The sequence below is a fragment of the Acinonyx jubatus genome, chromosome A1 (genome assembly GCF_027475565.1).
Source record: "Acinonyx jubatus isolate Ajub_Pintada_27869175 chromosome A1, VMU_Ajub_asm_v1.0, whole genome shotgun sequence".
Taxonomy (NCBI): Eukaryota; Metazoa; Chordata; class Mammalia; order Carnivora; family Felidae; genus Acinonyx; species Acinonyx jubatus.
In genome coordinates this window covers 171,099,541-171,120,675 of record NC_069380.1, presented here as the reverse complement: position 1 = coordinate 171,120,675, position 21,135 = coordinate 171,099,541, and the positions used below count along the sequence as shown (strand labels likewise).

At 37.7% G+C, this 21,135-nt stretch overlaps 1 protein-coding gene across 5 annotated transcripts in view; it reads right to left on the bottom strand.

The window, feature by feature from the left end:
- Positions 1 to 21,135, bottom strand: part of UIMC1 (ubiquitin interaction motif containing 1) — a 115,595-nt gene that overhangs the window by 3,407 nt on the left and 91,053 nt on the right. For all 5 annotated transcript variants that reach the window (XM_027035336.2, XM_053226160.1, XM_053226157.1 and 2 more), the window contains 2 exons: positions 2,613 to 2,697; positions 360 to 531 (listed from right to left, as the gene is read on the bottom strand). In XM_027035336.2, coding sequence (XP_026891137.1) covers positions 360 to 531; positions 2,613 to 2,697 — 257 coding nt within the window. The remainder of the gene's footprint in view (positions 1 to 359; positions 532 to 2,612; positions 2,698 to 21,135) is intronic.

Here is a 21,135-nt window from a genome sequence, read left to right as displayed (position 1 = left end):
GAGCATATATACTTTTTAATTGAAAGAAAATATAATTTTTTTTTTTAATTTATTTATTTTTGGGACAGAGAGAGACAGATCATGAACAGGGGAGGGTCAGAGAGAGGGAGACACAGAATCTGAAACAGGCTCCAGGCTCCGAGCTGTCAGCACAGAGCCCGACGCGGGGCTTGAACTCACGGACCGTGAGATCACGACCTGAGGTGAAGTCGGCCGCTTAACCGACTGAGCCACCCAGGCGCCCCAAGAAAATATAATTTTAAAATGCAATCTTGTTTCTAGATAAGCAGAAAAGGAAGGAAGAAGAAAAAAGCATAGAACAGAACTTTGGAGAGCTTCCTAAAACATTCCATACATACCTTTGGGTTCCTCAGCCGCTGCCGCCACTTCTCCTCCATAGCTGAGCATATCCTCTCACTCTCTTCAGGCCCATCTCCTTGGTCACCCCTTGCAAGCTGGAGACAGGACTCTACATGACTCTGATACTCTCTGAATGGGACCAGGGATTTACAGAGATAACACTTCTCATTCCTAGCCAATCAGAAGGAAGGGGGAAAGAGCAGTTTTAAGATTTGCTTTTGCCTCTGGGCTCCTGGATATGTCTCAAATTGTGTTTTTATGCAACTCTGTCTCAATTGTGTTTTTACGTTATTCGGTGGAGGAGACATGTCAACCAATGCAGATTCGCTCAGCAGGATGGCCAATAAAACTAACCTGACGCCAATCAAAAGGACTGAGTGATTAGCGGTTTTCCCTGGCTGTTTCTCTGTACCCTGCTGTTGCAGCAGTGGGATGGTAATGAAATCAGCTCTTCTAACTATCTCAAACAATGCTGATTGCTCTTCAGACATAAAATATTCTGTCAAACTCTTCTGAAATTAAGTGTAATAGTTTTTTCAAAGGGAAGTTAAAATTTAGACAACCATGAGAATTAAATCAAGATGACATTTTTTACCAGGGTGGATGAACTTGTCTGACTCTGTATGCTGACTTCCTTAATTTTACAACCTGCAACATCAACTAGGAAGTTACCAAAACCATGTGGTTCTGCCAGAGACTTTTGAGTAACTTCACCTACATAGTTATTTTTATCTTTTATAATAGTAGAATCTGTAGAAAGAGAGGAAACTGTGTCCTTGAAGTAAGATTCATTGGGCATCTGTGACAATGGAATCATTGGGGACAAAGGAAGAAAATAAGCACTTATTATTTTCTCTGTGGTAGGAACTGGTACCAAGCCCTTTAAACACAACTTCTCAATTAATTCTTTGGCCCTACTAAGAAAGTACTATTCTCCCCAAGGTTCTATAGCTAATAATTGTCAGAAACCAGGTCTTCTAGACTCTTAAGATCATCTTCATTTTAAGAAGCTAAAGAAAACTTTCCAAAGGCTGCTATTTTAGATTTCTCTTTCTGGTCATAACTATTCAGTTACTATACAGCAAGAGAAATCTGGATTAGCTCTACAGAAAACTTTCTCTGGAGGTCTTTAAAAATAGGAGAAAAAATTATCTCATATACTCAATCATCTGGAAGAATATAAATAAAACTCTGCCTTATGAGAAAATCTAGATCAGTGTACCTTTTAAAATTTATGAATTAATGCAAAAATCATACAGTCATCTCCTACTACATGAGATAGCAGCACTGTGGAAGGAGCTTAAGTTTTGGAGTCAGGATTTGCCAGTTCTCACTACATGATCTTTAACCAGTTACTTATAATTTCCCTTCAATTTCCTTATCTATTTAAAAAGAAAAAAGAAAGAAAGAATAACTATCTTATCAGCTATTGTGAGAGTTACAAAGTACATCAAACACTTAGCACAGTGGCTGGTACATAATATTAGGTGTTCAACAAAGAGCTATTATTGTTTTTGCTGTCTCAGACACATTTTATTAGATGCTGAGGATATAAACATGAATGAAGGCAAGTATCTGCCTTCAAAATTCACAGTCTACCCAAGGAGACAGAAATGAAAAAAAAGAAAAAAAAAATACTGCAATATAGTGGGATGGGATGCAATACAGTCATAGAGGAATGTCCACATGTTAGGATTCCAAAAGGAGCAAGTGATCAGCTCCACTCAACTGGATTAGGGAAGACAGCCTTGAAATTTAGGATCTAAGATCTGTATTTCAAAGATAAACATTTCTGCCTAATGACTGCTTTAATGTATTGTTGGTAATGTCTTTCCTTTCAGGGGGCATCACTTCTACCCAACCACCCTTTAGAATATACTTTCTTAGTCAAGCTGCAACCTATAACCCAAGGAAGTCACTTATATTGCCCAACCTTTTGCAACTGAACTTCTGTACCATTACATCGCAAAATAGCTCACTGCTCCCAAAAGTACCAAACGCCAAAATGCAAATTTAAAGAAAACAGAATGTGGAAATGGAATGGGTGGTAGAATTTTTTAAGGGTAATTCAAACAGATAGAGGCCACCTGCATTAACATAAATTGGGAATAAGAAAAATAGATTCAGATATCAAAGCAATGAAGTGACTGGAAAGCCAAAGAAACCCAGGGTAGAGAGGAATAGGTCTCTTTATTCAGTCCAAGCAATGGTATGTTAGACAAGAGCTCTGAAAACACGACATAGTCACTTACTTGTCAATGTCTAGGGAAGTTTGGGCAGTTGTCTCACTGTCACTCTTGCTCTTGCTGTTGGCCTCTTTTTGTCTCCGAGTCAACACTTTCAACAAAAAAAAAAAGGAGGGGAGGGGCAGGGAGGGGTAGAGAGAGACAGAGAAAGAAAGGAAGAAAGAAAGAAAAAGAAAGAAAGAAAACTGTTAGTTGGAAGTAGATTCTGAATATAAAAGACAAAATGTATGGGAAGAAGTTTAAAATCATATTCCACTGGGAGAAGTGCACTGTGTCTGCAAAATCTCTGCCTTTTCTAGCAAAGAGAGTAACACCTGTAATGTATGAATTGAAGCTGCCAGCCACAAGATATTCCTATATTTGCTAATAAGATCGATTTATTCCCTATTTGCCATGAGATCTAAAGATCTAGTCCAGGGATGCCTGGGGAGCTCAATCGGCTAAGCATCCAACTCTTGATTTCAGCTCAAGTCATGATCTCAGCGTCATGAGATAGAGTCCTGTGGCAGGGCCGTATGCTGGGTGTGGAGCCTGCTTAAGATTCTCTCTCTCTCTCCCTCTGCCCCTCCCCTACCTGCACATGGGCACTCTCTCTCTCTGTCTCTAAAATAAATAAATTAATTAATAAATAAATTAATAATAATAATAATAAATAAAAATCTAGTCAACACAAGGAAAGGGTTTTGTGTAGTACCCCAACTAGCAGCACTCAAGGGAGGGATTTATACTTTACCAACCAAAATTCTATCTGGTGTGACATACACTCCCATCAGGTAGTCTATGGAATATAGTAACGATAGCTACATCTATCTGAGTACACACATTAGTTCCAATCTTTAGTATAGAAAGTGTTCCAATTACAAGTGAGGAAACAAACTCACAATGGTGAACACAACCAGTTTTTCCCACTACACTAGGACCACTTCCCAGTTCTAGTGGGTACAGATAGCGTTAGCCCAGGTGGCATATAAATAATACTTTGTCTCACACCCAAAGCATCTGTTTATAAAATCACAGTCTCTTAAAAGGTCTTAGAGGTTAATCAACTATTTTGCAGTCTTCATTCCTTGCCAACAAGAAAAACTATAACCATCTAACTTCAAATTTTGCCTTCCTCCCTCTTGACTTGAAATCCCCATGTCAGACAATTTAGGAAGGTTAGCAGTTCACAAAATAATTTAGGTTGTGAAGCGTTGATCTAGTCCAGGAGTCAACTAACTTCTTCTCTAAAAGGCCAAACAGTAAATACTTTAGGCTTGGCAGGCCATATGGTCTCTGTCACACTACTCAACTCTGCACGGTGCAGGAAGGCAGCCGTCAACAACCCATAAATAACTGGGTGTGGTATGCTCCAGTAAAACTGTATCTACAAAAACAGATGTCTGGCTAGATTTGGCCCCTGGTGGCCAGAGTCTGCCAACCCTTCTAGTCCAACCTTCTACTCATAAAAAATGCCTTGCAAGCATCCCCAACAAATAATCACCTAGTCTCAACTTGATTATATCCATTCACTGAGGGGAATTCACTTTCTCTTAGGGAAACTCATTCTACTGCTACACAACAATCTGACTCAATCTGTATTTACTGGGGGCTCTATCAATAAGTCTACCCCCTTTTATGTAAGTCAATTCTCTGAAAACTTAACAAGCTACATTACAATCTTGGATTTACTCAGTTGTCTGCTCCACTGAAATGTAACCTCCTTCAAAGCAGGGACTATACTTAGTCATTAATTTAATTTCTAATGACCGCAGAAAATTTTTATTGCATTGGTTAGCTCTAATCCTTATAATAATCCTCCAGATTGGTATTATTATTCTGCCCTACTTTAAAGGTATGGAAACAAACTCAGAGGAAATGACTTTGCCAAGCTATCACAATTGCTAAGTGACAGAACCCAGGAGAGATCTATACCAGTCTGATTCTTATACCCAAGTTTTATATTCCTAGTTAACCTCCTTTATATACACCTCAATTTATCAGGCTCTCTTTAAATGTGTGGCACCCCAAAATGGACCTAATACTCAATAAGCAGTCTGACTAGTAGAGAGAACACAAGAACCACAAACTAACCCACTTAGACTCATATTCCACTAATTCAGCCAAAGCTGTATTTGCTTTATTGACAATCTTAAATTAAGCTTAAAGTGAGCTTAAAGGCAACTAAGATCCATCCCCTACCCTCCCAAATCATCGTCAAATAAATTATCATCAAGACAAGTCTCCTAATTCTATACTTGGGTACTGGGTATAAAACAACTAAGCTATTGGTTATTTCCCCCCCTTAAACACAGGACTTTATATTTATCCCTGGTTGTTGTTTTTTTTTTTTTCAGCTGAACATTTTAGTCTGTTGGGATCATCTGCAGTCTTAATTCTGTCATCTGATGTTATCAGCTCTCTTTTCCATCTTTGTGTCATCTGCATGACAAGCATGACAACCATGCTTTCTACATCTCCATCCAAGTTATAAATGATATGGCCAAGGACAGAAAACTGTGGCATTTTACTAAAGAAGCCTGTCTTCTCCCTGGTCCAAATTTCATTTAAACACTTAATCAAGCAAATATTTATTGAGAACCTTCAATGTACAAGTACTTTTGGAGAGATATAGGAAATCATGCGGTAGGGTCCTTGCTCTTAAGGAGCTTACAACTTACTAAGGGAGACAGCATATACACTCAAATAATTATGATACAAGGTGTAAAAAGAGACACGTAATAAAAGAAGATCATATACACAAGCAACTATTAATAGCGTTGGTCTCTGGGGAGGATGTCAGGGACATTTGGGGAATGGAATTGGAGAGAGAGGCATATTTTGTACTATATACTTTTCTGTATTGTTGAATTAAAAATTAAAAGGGAAGAGAAAAGAGACAGTAGAGAGGTGTTAGGTACAAGTTAGAGTATACTATATATCTATTTCTAAGGTTCCTTCCAACCCAGAGATTTTATAAGTAAACAGAAAGTACTGTAGGAGAAAACATCCCAGACACAGTTGTATAACCATCTTCAAATCCTATTCTATCAGCCATCCCACATTTCTCCATCTTATGTACAAGGACTTCATGAGAGATTTTATCAAGTGTCTTGCTGAAATCAATTCTCAAAAGGTTGGCACCTCACGGATTACAGAAACCTTTAAGGGTTGTTGTTTTTTTTTCTCTTTCTTTCTATTTGTCCCCCATCTTGACTACCAAGTATTTTTCCAAAAGAAATACTTGGAAAGCACTCCACAGGCAAAGCTGGAAAAATAATTAATTGCTTCTAGCACTTTATATATACCTCTATTGTACTTAGTGCCTTTCTGTTGTTATTTGTTTATATGTCAGTGTCCTACACTATATAACTTTCTGAATTTAGAGATTCTAGGTTTTGTTGTTTCTTCAGAATCCTCAGTAGAGTCCAACATTGATTAGGTGCTAATAAATATTTGCCAAATTAAATCATAGCAATGGATTCAAAAAAGTTCTTGTTTTATGAGGACCTTCTCTGTGCCAGGGACTTTATAAACATCATCTCTAATTCTTTACAATAATCCTGCAAGGCATATATGATTACCTGTATTTTTACAGATGATGAAATATTAAATAACTTGATCAATATCACAAAGCTAAAACAACAACAAAAGAAACATGGCACCAGGAACGCAATACAAGTCTAACTTTAAAGAAGCTTATCTTGGGGTTTCTGGCTAGCTCAGTTAGTGGAGTGTTTGACTCTTGATCTCAGGGTTGTAGTTTTGAGCCCCATGCTGGGTGTAGAGATTACTTAAAAATAAAATCTTAAAAAATTAAATAAATAAAGATGCATATGTTGTTCTACAAGAGTAGGCTGCCTTTCCTGAGAAATAAGAGGGAACGGAAGGGAAGATAAAAAGTTGTAAGTGGTAAATGAGTGGAAAAGAATTTGAGGGGAGAGACTAGGCAGACAGCTGTAAACCATATGCTAATTTTATTATCAAATGTTATGATCAGAGTAAACTGGACTGACTTTGCAGCTATATTTTGTCTTAGAAACCTATAGCCCTTACAAAGAAGCATGAAGGAATATGTTGCTCTAAAAGAGCATCCTACTTTGGTTTCTGAGGGCCAAGACAGCCATTTCAAATAGCTATAGGAAGAAATTTCAGTATTAAACTTAAGTCCAAAAACCTAACTACTGGTGACAACGGTCAAAGATTTCAAAAGGGAACAACGGAATCTGAGGACAGATAACTACCAGGAAAGCAACTACCAGGGCCAGGTAAGCAAAACAGAAAGAAGGGATATCACTGAGACCTGACAGAGCCACTTATAAACCTATGACCATTAACTCAGGCCTTTACAGAACTGAATGGAAAACATCCTAAGGAGCTGTGCTTGGGACTTGGCTTGGCACTGTTAATATACAAAAGAAGCTGTAACACCCAGCAGAATAAAGTGCATTGACTTTAGAGTTGTCCAAGTTGGGATTCTACCAGCTGTGTTGTCTATGGCAAGTTACTTAACCTGAGTATCAGTAGAATTACCTACAAAAAGAGATAATAGCACCTATCCTCTGAGGTTTTGGTAAAGATCATATCAGATAATCCAAATAATTTGGATTTAATTTAATCCAAATAAATTGTTGAGTGTCCAGCCCACAGAAAGCCCTCAGCAAACATTTGTTGCTATTATTATATGATTCCATTATCCTTCCAGATTTCTTAGCTTTATCCAAAGATTTAAGACTACCCTTAGAATAAGTGCCAAATAGCTTATCTATTATTTTTTCTAATTGTCTTTGAATGTTTATTTATTTTTTGAGAGAGAGACAGAATGTGAACAGGGGAGGGGCAGAGAGAGAGGGAGACACAGAACCTGAAGCAGACTCCAGACTCCAAACTGTCAGCACGCAGCCCGACGCAGGGCTTGAACCCACAAACTGTGAGATAATGACCTGAGCTGAAGTCAGACGCTTAACCAACTGAGCCACCCCCACAACCCAGCTTATCTATAATTTAAGTCTTAATCTTTAGTTCTCATACTAATTTATACAAACAAAATGGTAAAGTAAATAATTAAAGTATTAAAGAACAATTATCAATATCATATAAACATTTGTTTCCACAATGCACAGAAGACACGCAATCAACAATAAAAACATGTGGCCTGAAACTGTAAATAATGAAGATGGTCCCTAGAGGAGAGTAGAAATTATACATACAAAGAAGAGAGACTTGGCAGAATAACAGTCTAATCAGTATGTCTCATTCAAACTCAAAACCATCTCAGCAGAAAAAAATGGAAGGCCACAGAACTGTGTATGGTCCTGCTAAGACCAGCCATCCTCCAACCCAGCACTTCCTCAGTGGAAGGTACAAGAAGGGAAGGCTTGTTATACCTGCATGTTGCCTGTCTCAATGTTGTCAAACTCTCCCAAAAGACTAGTCCCAACAAAAACGCATCATTAGAATTGTCTATATTTTCTGAGACATGTGGCTATTTAAATTTAAATCTTAATTAGAATTAAACATAATTTAAAATTCAGCTCCTCAGTCCCATGAGGGGTGATGACACAATCTAGTCCATTGCAGTGTTCCTGCTGCCTCAAGGACTTTATCTTATGGGTAGGTCTCTGGTGATGAATTCTTTCAGTGTTAGTATATCTGAAAAGTCTCTATTTCATCTTTTAAATTTTTAATAACATTTTTAGTTTGGAATAATTTAGATTTGTAAAGTGTTGGAAAGATAGTGCAGAGATTTCTTTATAACGTTCGCTTACTTTCTCCTAATGTTAACACCTTATGTAACCATGGTACGTTTGTCAGAACTAAAACATTTACACTGGTACATAGCTATTAACTGAACTCTAGACTTCATTCAAATTTCACCAGTTTTTCCATTATGACCTCCCTTTTTTAAATTCTAGGATCCAACCCAAGATACTTTATTATATTTGGTAGCCCTCGTTTTTGAAATACTCTGCTGGGTACAGAAATTTAGATTCTGCTAGATACAGATACTAATCTTTTTCTTTCAGTATTTTGAAAGATTTTGCCCCAATGTCTTCTTGATTGTGTTGTTCCCAACAAGAAATCTGATTAATTCTTATGTTTTCTATCTGCATGTAATGTATCTTTTTTCTCTGGAAGGTTATAAGGTTTTTTTCTTTATCTCTGGGTTTTGTTTGTTTGTTTGTTTGTTTTAAGTAAACTCTATGCCCAATGTGGGGCTAGAACTCATGACCTTGAGATCAAGAGCTGCATGTTCTACTGACTCAGCCAGCCAGGCACCACCCCCCCACAACCCGCCCCACTTCTTCTTTATCTCTAGTTTTAAGCAATTTGATTATGATGTGTTATTTTTTTTTTTTGAGGGTGAGAGAGTGCACAAATGGAGGAGAGGGACAGAGAGAGAGAGAGACAGAGATTGATTGATTGAGAGAGAATATCCCAAGCAGGCTCCACACTTAGCATGGAGCCTGATGCAGGGCTTGATTCCACAACCTGGGCTCATGACCTAAGCCAAAATCAAGAATCGGACACTCAACTGACTGAGACACCCAGGCGCACCAATTATGATGTGCTTTTTTTTTTTTTTTGACGTTTATTTTTGAGACAGAGAGAGACAAAGCATGAATGGGGGAGGGTCAGAGAGAGGGAGACACAGAATCTGAAACAGGCTCCAGGCTCTGAGCTGTCAGCACAGAGCCCGACGCGGGGCTCGAACTCACGTACCGCAAGATCATGACCTGAGCCGAAGTCAGCTGCTTAACCGACTGAGCCACCCAGGCGCCCCATGATGTGCTTTTTAAAGTTTATGATGATATTTCTTCTTCCTGTGCTTCATAGAACTTATTGGATCTACAGATTTATAGTTGTCATCAACTTTGAAATTTTCTCAGCCATCATTTCCTCAAAATTTTTTTCTGTCGTTTGCCCCCTACAGCAACTGTTATTTACCAGTATATTAGGCCACTTAAAATAGTCTGATACACAACAGTTTTAAATTTTGATGTAATCTAATTTATCTATTTTTGTCTTGTATTGCTTATACTTTTGGTGTCAGATCTAAGAATCCATTGCCAAATCTAAGGTCATAAGATTTACCCCTAAGAGTTTTAGTACTTACATTTAGATCTTTGATATATTTTTTTTGTATACAGTGTGAAGTAGGGGTCAAACTTTTTCTTCTGCATATGGATATTAAGTTGTCTTAGTACCATTTGTTGAATAGACTATTTTACCCCTATTGAACTATCCTGACAGCCTTGTCAAAACCTGGTTAGCTATAAATGTATGGTTTTAATTCTGGACTCTCAATTCTTTCTATCTATCTATCTATCTATCTATCTATCTATCTATCTAATCTCCTTATGCCAGTGCCATACGGTCTCAATTGGTAAGTTATATAATTAGGAAGTATGAACCCTCAACTTTGTTCTTTTTCAGGGCTGTTTTGGCTATTCTGGATCCCTTGTATTTCCCGAACTCAAAAAATGGAGTCATTAACCCAGCTGCTTTAGGACAAAACTTGGTGTCACCTGAATTTTCTCCTTCCCTCAGATTCCAACAAATACTGTAGGATCAACCTTCAATATACATCCCAAATTTGGCAACTTCTTTACCTTACAACTATCACTATCATCTACTATCACATTAGACTCTGCCTGGAATACTGCAAAAGCCTCCTCCTTAGTCTGTTCACATCTACTTTTGCCCCTGGCCCTTTACAGACTATATTTCACACAGTAGCCAGAGTTGGATTATATCACACCCTTGCTCCCAACTGTTCCATGGCATTTCATCATATTTAGAATGAAGTACAAAACCCCAGATGATCTGGTCACTGATCTGATCTTTCCTCTCTTTTCCCCTGTTGTTCATCCCACTACACTCGTTGTGGCTTCCCTGATGCTGTAGAAACATGCCAAGCACACTCTTGTTTTAGGGCATTTATAGTTATTCCCTTTACCTAGAATGACTCTATTCAAAAATCACCTCAAGAAGTCTTCCTTGATCATTTCATTTAAGAGCTCCCCATGGCCTCCTACCACCTTCCCTGTCCTGGGCATTCTCTATACCCTGGTTTTTGCTTTATTTTTCTTAAGCCTTACTTATTATCTGTTTTTTCCATGAGAATGTAAGCTTCATGAGCGCACAGACTTCTTTTCTGTTCAGTGGTATATTCTCAGCTTGTATAACAGTACCTGGTTATAATAGGTGCTATATAAATTATTAACTGGGGTTGTCAGTAAAGGAACATAAATAATATAGTATAAACAATACTTCTGAATTACTCAGGGGGCTCTCTAAGTTGAGCATCCTACAGTGGGCTTAGCCAGAAACCTAAATCAAAGTTGCCTTCTCTCATCCTGATCCCTGGTCACAAAAAAGCTTGATTGATTCCCTCACGAAAAGATTCTCAAATCTCCACTTCCACTGACTCTCCTTTACTACTTGTCTCCCTGTTTCTAGCCTCAGTCTCTCCAATCTATCTTCCATACTGCTCTAAGAATAACTCAGGCCCAGTATTACCAGTGGCAGTACCCAGGAAGCCTTCCCTGACCCAAGAAGGCCCCAATCTCTACACTCAAACAGGACTCTATGTGCATATCTATCACAGCACTTCTCACACAACACTCTAATTACTGCCTTACCTACTTGTCTCCCCCAACAGATTGTCTCTTAATCACTTCAGCATTCCACATTCCTGGCATAAAATTGACACTCAATATAAACATATATTTAATGAATTCATTTGGCAAGATAGTTTCTTATTCAAAGTTTGCCAGAGTATTTTCTTGGCTTTAAGAACAATAGAATATCTTTATAATTTAGATGAAAAGGTCTCTTAGGCCTGACCCAAAATAACACTTGAAGCAGAAAAGCCCTATCTACCTCAGTCCAATCAATAAATAAATTCTTGTTGTCTTCTCAGGTTCTAGACTTGATAATTTTATTCTACTACAGATAGCATCTAACTCAAAAACCCTAATGATTATGTTGACACTTCCTAAGTATAAAAAAAACCTAAAACAGGCAGGCATCACTGAGTCCTATTTACAGATGAGCAAAATAAAGACTCAGAGACCTCAATTCTGTAAATACCTGGTCTTGGATATGATTCCAAGTCTGTTAGACTCCAAAGCCAGTACCACAATACCAAACTGTCTTCTTTGCTTCAGAGAAGCCACAGAGGCCCCCTGTCCCTATTCAAGTTGCAGCAATTTCCTTTCCAGTTTAGAGACAAGCTTGCTTTCAAGAAGTACACTTAATGTTGAGCTATTGACCCTAACCTTCAATACTGCTATAGTTATCCCCTGCATCTGAAGTGTCAGCATGGCTTGCATAATACCTATCCATATAAAGACAAAAGTACTCATATAAAAATATTCTCAGCAGTGACCCCCCACCCTGAAGCTAAAGGCAAGAGTAAATACTGAGGAAAATCCATAAGCCACACAATCCTACTTTTAAGATACAGAAATAAAGGGTCTACCACCACTATATTTTTATGAGCAAAATTTCTCAATCTACGAGGTACTAAATAACTTAGAGGTCTTAGAAAAACAGTCACTTGTCTAGTTCCTACTAGTACCTGGGTATAATATTTATAGTTCAATTTTTTCTTTAACAGCTAGAATTTTTATTTAAGCAATTTGACAATATATATCTAGGATTGTAAAATAATTCATATCTACTGACCCATGAATTATACCTTGGCAATCTATTCTGAAGAAATCATCTGATTTTAAACAAGATCATAAGACAAAGATATCTTATCAAAGCATTATTTATAACAATGAAAAATTTAAACAACCTAATGTTCAAACACAAGATGAAATACTATGCAGGAATTAAAAAAAAAAAAAAAAAAGACGGAAAAGAAATATACCAAAACATTAAATGTAAAGCGGGAAGGGGGAGTAATTATTTTTCCATGTTGCCATTTTTTTTTTCAGTTAGCATATATACCACTTTATAACTTAAAAAAAACTGTTTAAATAAATATTAGGAGACACCCCTGATGAAATAACAGATCAGGCAATGGTCATCAACGACCATCAGTTGAAAGCTAGCGGCTTTCTAATGAATGGATTAGGCTGATCCTACTGATCAACTGAATAATAAAAGATAATCAGATAGTATGTGCCTCCCAAACTGATGCAATATGAAATATACAATACCACTTATAAAGCACTCTTTAAAAAAAACAACAAAAAAACCCCAAACTGAACCTGATAAAACCTCAAATCTAACTATTAAGTTTCCAGAAATTATTGTGTAGAACAGAATAACATGTTAAAGATAAAACAGGAAGGGGTGCCTGTATGGCTCAGTCAGTTGGGCGTTTGACTTCAGCTCAGGTCATGATCTCATGGTTTGTGGGTTCGGGTCCTGCCGTCAGGCTCAATGCTGTCAGCACAGAGCCTGCTTGGGATCCTCTGTCTCCCTCTCTCTGCCCCTCCTCTATTCATGCTCTTTCTCTTTCTCTCTCTCTCTCTCTCTCTCTCTCTCTCTCTCTCTCTCTCAAAAATAAACAAACATTAGGGGCACCTGGGCTGCTCAGTCGGTTAAGCCCCGTGTGGGGCTCTGTGCCAACAGCTCAAAGCCTGGAGCCTGTGTCTCCCTCTGTGCCAACAGCTCAAAGCCTGGAGCCTGTGTCTCCCTCTGTCTCTCTGCCCCTCCCGATTGCACTCGTTCACACTCTCTCCCTCTCTCTCTCAGGAAATGAATAAACATTTTAAAAAATTATAAATAAATAAACATTAAAAAAAAAGAACAGGGACACAATCAGCAAAATCCACAAAAGGAATACTGAAAGACAAAAAGCCAGTCTCTTTAACAAATAAACTGTCAAGAAAATAGAGATAGGCGGATAACTGAGATTAAAAGAGACTTGAATGACATCAACCAAATGTAAATGTGTGCAACTTGTTTGGATCCTGATTTGAACAAGCCATTTTAAAAAATTATGAGGTAATTAGGGAAAGAGAGATGCTGACTGATATAATAATGGTACTGTGTCTATATTATTTATTTATTTATTTTAATGTTTATTTTTCTTAACATTTATTTATTTTTGAGAGAGACACAGAGCACAAGCAGTGGGGAGGCACAGAGAGGGAGAGACACAGAATCCAAATAAGGCTCCAGGCTCCAAGCTGTCAGCATAGAGCCCGACATGGGGCTAGAACCCATGAACCGTAAGATCATGACCTAAGCCAAAGTCAGATGCTTAACTAACTGAACCATGAGGCACCCCTTAATGTTTAGTTTTGAGAGAGAGAGAGACAGAGTCAGAGAGAGAGAGACAGAGTCAGAGAGAGAGAGACAGAGTCAGAGAGACAGAGAGAGAGAGAGAGAGAGAGAGAGAGAGAGAGAGAGAGAGAGAACCAGTGGGGGAGGGGCAGAGAGAGACGGAGACACAGAATCCAAAGTAGGCTCCAGGCTCTGAGCTGTCAGCACAGAGCCCGATGTGGGGCTCAAACTCATGAGCTGTGAGATCATGACCTGAGCCAAAGTAGGACACTCAACCAACTGAACCACCCAGGTGCCCCAGTGTCTGTATTTTTTTTTAATAGCCTTTATCTTTTAGAGATACATATTAAAGTATGTATAGACAATATGTTATACCTGAAAACTGCTTCCTCAAAACCTGGTGGGGGTGGATAGGAGGTGTATTATAAGTGAAAAAAGATTTGTCATATATTGATAACTGCTGAAGCTAGAAAACAGGTTCAGAGAGATTCATTATACGGTTAAACAATGAAAATAAAAAATAGGCTTAACATAAGACCTGCTGGCAAAAGCTATGTTAAAAAAAAAAAAAAAAGGATATATGATACATATCAAGCTATAGCAGTGGTTTGGATTGGGCTGGGTCATGGATGAATTTTTTCTGAATAAAATTTTCCTAAAACCTTCTACAATAAATATATAATGCTTAAAAATAAAAATTGTCAGAAGGCCAAACAGCCTAATGATTAGGAGCAGAGCCCTTAGATAAATGGCAAATTCCAGGGGTGAACAGGAAAAGTCATGGTAACCCCATACTCTCTTATAGTAAAAAGACAGTGCTCAAAAAATTGATGGGCACATTCCCAGAGGTTACAGAAGAAAACCCGAAGGGATTTCCATTGGTCAAATTTGGAACAATTTGAACAACAAAATTACTGGGAAGAATGAATTACAATACATTAAATTTTAAAAATGAATCAGGGGCACCTGGCTGGCTTCAGTCGGAGAAGTGTGTGACTCTTGATCTTGGGGGTGTGAGTTCAAGCCCCACAACAGGCGTAGAGATTACTTAAAAATAAAAAATCTTAAACAAATAAACAATGAATCCATGAGTTCATTCCACATTAAAAAAAAATACTAACAAGGGATAAGGAGAGAAAATTTCTCTTTACAGAAGAATGTCAGCTAATCAATGTAGAAGAATGGAAGAAAAGAAAAAAATCACCACTTACTGCTGTAGTAATAATTAATTTAAGCAAGAATCACCAACTGATGCTAAAACCATGGGTAAATGCCTACTTGGGAACAGGATATTCACATAGCCTCAAAGTATTACCCCATAGATGACATACTGACCACAAAAGAAGGGAAGGGTACCTTTACAAAAGGAAATTTGGTAGACACCACCTTAGAAAATCAAATTTAACAATGCCAATAGTACAAACTGATAATCATTTGCCCCTTCATGTGATATCCTATGGACTGAATGTTTGTGTCCCCCAATAATTCATATGTTGAAATCCTAGCCCTTGGGTGGTAATTAGCTCATGAGAGTGGAGGCTTCATGAATGGGATTAGTGCCATCCTAAGGGCCTGACGAAACCAGAGCTCTCTCCTTCCATCACGTGAGACATAGCAAAAAGTCAGCAGGCTGCAACTCAGAATAAGGCTCTCACCAAAATGCAACCATGCCAGCACCCTGATCTCAGACTTCTAGCCTACAGAACTGTGACAAATAAATTTCTGTTGTCTATAAGCCAGTCTGTGGTACTTTGTTAGAGCAGCCCAAACTGACTAAGACATGATGCATTTAGAAGAATACAACATTTCCTTTGTTATATTCTTGCCACAAATGTTAAACCTGAATCTAATCACAAGAAAACATCAGACAAATCCAAACTGAGGAATATTCTGAGAGGAAAAACCAGAAAAGAGAAGACCCACAGTCTGTGAATAAACTCTGCCCAGGTCTATGACTCCAGAACTACTCATGTACTATATAGAAACTCCAGTTAAGGATAAAAGAACTAAATTAAGATTTGAACTGCCTCCCTAAATAAGAATGTGCAGTTTGATTCCAACCCAGTTAACTAATGAAACAAATAATACTTTGAGAAATAAAATAGACTCTAGAATATCCACAATATAACATTCACAATATGTAAGATAAAATTCAAGATTACTTAACATATAAAGAGGATGAGGCAAATGTGATGTTTTCAATTTACAAGGATACAACTTGAATGATCACAGATTACTGAGGCCAGAAGAAAGTGGAATAAAATCTTTAAAGTGCTGGGGGAGAGGTGCCTGGGTGGCTCAGTCAGTTAAGTGTCTGACTCTTAATTTCTGCTCAGGTCATGATCCCAAGGTTGTGAGATCAAGCCCCGCATCAGGCTCTGTGCTGAGCATGGAGCCTGCTTAAGATTCTCTCTCTCCCCTCTGCTCACGTACCTGAGCACACTCTCTCTCTCTCAAATAAATAAATAAAATGTTTTTTTAAAAGTCCTGGGTGGCTCAGTCGGTTGAGCATCCGACTTTGGCTCAGGTCATGATCTCAAGGTTTGTGGGTTCGAGCCCCACATTGGGCTCTGTGCTGACAGCTCAGAGCCTGGAGCCTGCTTCAGATTCTGTGTCTCCCTCTCTCTCTGCTCCTTCCATGCTCTGTCTCAAAAATAAATAAACATTAAGAAAAATTTTAAACACAAATGCTGGCGGGGGGGGGGGGGCGGGCGGAAATACCTATCAGCCCAAATTCTATATTCAGAAAAAATATCCTTCAAGAATGATGGTGAAATCAAAACATTCAGATAATAACATGCTAAAGTAAGTTGGTTACAATTAGACCTACACTATAAGAAATACTAAAGGCAATTCTTGAAGCTGAAGGTGATGATATACTATAGACTCAGATAATCAGGAAGAAGAGAAGAATATAGGAAATGATTAACATCTGATAAATATAAAAGTCTATTTTCTCTTAATTGCTTTTAAATATACAGGGCTGTTTAAAGCAAAACCTTTGGCATTGTTTTATGAGGTCTATAATACATAAATATATACATGTGACATTTGACAACTATAGCATTTAAAAAAAGGAAGAATAGTAAATGAACCTATACAGTTACAAGATTTCTACACTTTTTTGTTAAATGGTATTAACTCTAAGTAGACTGTGAAAAGCCAGAGCAGCCACTAAAAATACAAAGAGGTATAGTTTTAAAAAAAAATTCTATTAACATATTCAAATAATCAAAAGATAGGAAAGAAAAAAAAACAGGATAAAAACAAAAGAGATAAACCAAAAAACAACAGCAAAACAATAAAATGGTAGACCTAAATCTAACCACATCAATGATTAAATTTTAAATGTCAACTAACTAAATTTTCCAATTAAATATTAGAGATGGGGGGGAATGAAAAAAAATAACAGAGATTGTCAGAATGGATAAAAAGCATGACCTAACAGTATGCTGTCTACAAGAAGAATCATTTAAAAAATAAAAATACAGGGGCGCCTGGGCAGCTCAGTTGGTTAAGGGTCTGACTTCAGCTCAGGTCATTATCTCACTGTTGTGGGTTCAAGCCCCGCATTGGGCTCTCTGCTGTCATCGCAGAGCCCACTTCAGATCCTTTGTCCCCCTCTCCCTCTGCTCCTCCCCCGCTCATGCTCACGCTCTCTCAAAAATAAACATTAAAACAAATGTAAAAATAAATAAAATAAATACATAAATACAAATACAAGTATGTTCAAAGTAAATGAATGGAAAAAGATATACTAGGCAAACAGTGATGTAAAAGAGCTGAAATGGCTAAAACTATATTTAATTGTTCTATCAGATAAAATATACTTCAAGAAAAATATTAACAGAGATAAAGTTGGAAACTATAGAATATACTTAATAAGTTGACTGCAAAATTTATACAGAAATGCAAGACTATAATATCCAGCAATCTTAAAAAAGAACAAAGGGAATTTTTGCTACCTGATTTCAAGACTTACTATGAAGCTACTGTAATTAAGATATTTGCATCAATGGCATAAAGATAAACAGATCAAGGAACTATAACAGAGAACCATGACCTATATATAGTCATTTAATTTTTCTGCAAAGGCACCAAAGTAATCCATTGAGAAAGAGAATTTTTTTCTATAAATGGTGCTGGAATAACTAGATATCCATATGGAAGAAATAAACCTCAACCCTTACCTCACACCTTCCAAAAAAATCAATTCAAGATGCATTATAAACCTAAACAGAAAATAGCAACTATAAAGGAAAAAAAATAATAAATTAAACTTCATCTTAAAACTTCTGCTCATCAAGACACCATTAGGAAAACAGGCAGTCACAGACTACAAGAAATTATCTGTACAACATATATTTGACAAATGACTAGTATTCAGGACATACAGAGAACTCCTGTCTTCCGTAATAAAAAGTCAAGCAATCCAATTTACTAGCTTAGAGATTTTGACAAAGTTACTTACTTCTCTTTGGTGATGACAATGTAATTTTAAGGTTGCTGCAAAGATCAGATGGGATAAGGGTAAGTATAAATACATAAGCGCATGGTGCCTCACACAAAGCAATAATAGGAGTCACTGCTATAAAGACTAGGAATGTTATACACCCATGAACTTCAACATTTTTTTATTCTAAACAAGAGAATCCTGTTTTTAAATAAAATCTCATTTGAAACCCAATATATAAAAATCCATACAAGCAGAGTTCCAGATGAGGTGGTGGTAAAGGTAGACTGTTATACCAATATTAGTCCTGGCCACCATACCCTTTACACACCTTCACAGAACCTAGTGATCTGTAGAACACATTCTGAAAAACTAATGCTGTAGAACAAGGATAAGCAAATTATAGGCTGACCACCTATTTTTATAAATAAACTTTTACTGGAACACAGCCACCTAATTCATTTATGTATTGTCTATGGTTTCTTCCATGCTATGATAGTACAGTTGTGTAGCTGTGACAGAGATCTGGGAAGTTGTGACAGAGACCATATGGCCTGCACAGCCATATTTACTATCTGTCCCTTTAAGAAGGTTCTCAACTTTGGCTTTAAAAGAGTACATTTTCGGGCACCTGGGTGGCTCAGTCGGTTAAGCGTCCGACTTCGGCTCAGGTCACGATCTCGCGGTATGTGGGTTTGAGCCCCGCGTCGGGCTCTGTGCTGACTGCTCAGAGCCTGGAGCCTGTTTCAGATTCTGTGTCTCCCTCTCTCTCTGACCCTCCCCCGTTCACGCTTTGTCTCTCTCTGTCTCAAAAATAAATAAATGTTTAAAAAAAAAAAAAAAGTACATTTTCAGAGGGCCTACCTGCATAACACTGTTAAGATGCTGTGGAAGGAGTAAAAATGGCTGTGACACAGTTACTGTGAATAACAATACTAAGCTTATGAATATAAATCCTGAGTGTTTAAGTCTTAAAAAGGAACATTTTGGGGATGTGAATCTCCCCATAAATTAAGAAAGCCTAAGATATTAGCATCAAAAACTTTCTACAGGGCGCCTGGGTGGATCAGTCAGTTAAGCAACCTACTCTTGATATGGGCTCAGGTTGCAATCTCACAGTGGTGGGATCGAGCTTCAAGTCAGGCTCTGAGCTGAGCGTGGGGCCTGCTTGGGCTTCTCTCTCTCCCTCTCTCTCTGCCCCTCCCCTGTTTGCATGCTCTCTCTCTCTCTCAAAATAAACAATTAAGAAAAAAAAACTCCCTACAATGTGTAAACCTTGTTAAACTCTGATTTCAAACAATCAGGAGACTAAGGGACATTTGAATTCACCAAATATTTGATGATATTAATTTTTTAGGTATAATATAATGCTTAGATTGGTTTTTTCTTTTATATTTATTTATTTATTTATTTATTTATTTAGAGAAAGGGGAGGGGGGCATGCACAGGAGAGGGGCAGAGAGAGAGAGAGAGAATTCCAAGCAGGCTCTCAGGCCACCAGCGCAAAGCCCGACCTGGGTGGATATCATGACCTGAGTGGATATCAAAACCTGGACGCTCAACCGAATGAGCCACCCAGGTGCCCCAGTTTTTCTTTTAAAGAGATCTTCTCTTTCAAGAATAACTAGTATTATAATGAAATGATATCTGGGATCTGATTTGAAATAATCTGAGGAGAGGAGGTTATGGATGGAATATAGATAGAACACCAGTGACCATGAGCTGATGAACAAGTGGCATACCCTGGGGTTCAAAGTACTACTATTCTCTCAATTTTTATGTTTGAATTTTATATGTTTGTATTTAAAACAATCACAAGAAGTCCTTTTGCAAGACAATAATCAAAATTAAACTGGCCATTGTCTTCTGAAAAAACTGGTATGAAAGCATAGATATAAAGAACCTAGGAAAAAACCTAAGAGCCTTCTCTCTAAAGAATCATTAATGGGAGGGGGCACCTGGGTGGCTCAGTCAGTTAAGTGTCCAACTTCAGCTCAGGTCATGATCTCACAGTTCACAAGTTCAAGCCCTGCACTGGGCTCTGCTGTCAACACAGAGACTGCTTCAGATCCTCTGTCTCCCTCTCTCTCTGCCCCTCCCCCACTTGTGTGCACACTCTCTCTCAAAAATAAACATTTAAAAAAACACAAGAATTATTAATGGCAAGTATATCCAGTGGTTACATCTTGTCACCAGAGCCTAAATTAAGGTAATACTAAATGAGTTTCATATAGAGAAAAAACTGAACTTCTCTGAATTTTACTAGTAGCTGCTTTATCAAGGTTCCTATAGGAGTGAAATGAGTAACAAGAAGCGTAACAGAAACATACAAGCTCTTTAAAATGTTTATAATATGTACAAAAAATATATATATCCAAACCAATCATCCAACTTAAAAACTACACTATTCTCGGGGCGCCTGGGTGGCTCAGTTGGTTGGGCGACCGACTTCAGCTCAGGTCATGATCTCACAGTTCATGAGTTCGAGCCCCACGTCAGGCTCTGTGCTGACAGCTCAGAGCCTGGAGCCTGCTTCAGATTCTGTGTCTCCCCTCTCTCTATCCCTCCCCTGCTAACGCTCTGTGTCTCTCTGTCTCTCAATAATAAATAAATGTTAAAAATTTTTTTAAAAAAACAAAACACTACACTATTCTCAAAATTGATTATCTGTGTGCTTCTTCCTGATCCCATAGTCTGCCTGCACCCATCTCCACCAAGAAGCCTTTATTGTCAAAATTATATAATTTGTTACTATACAAACACACAGTTTTACCATAAATTCTTAAAACAATATATTGACTATCATGTTAAATTTAGTATTCTGAAATTTGTTTTTTTTAATAAATT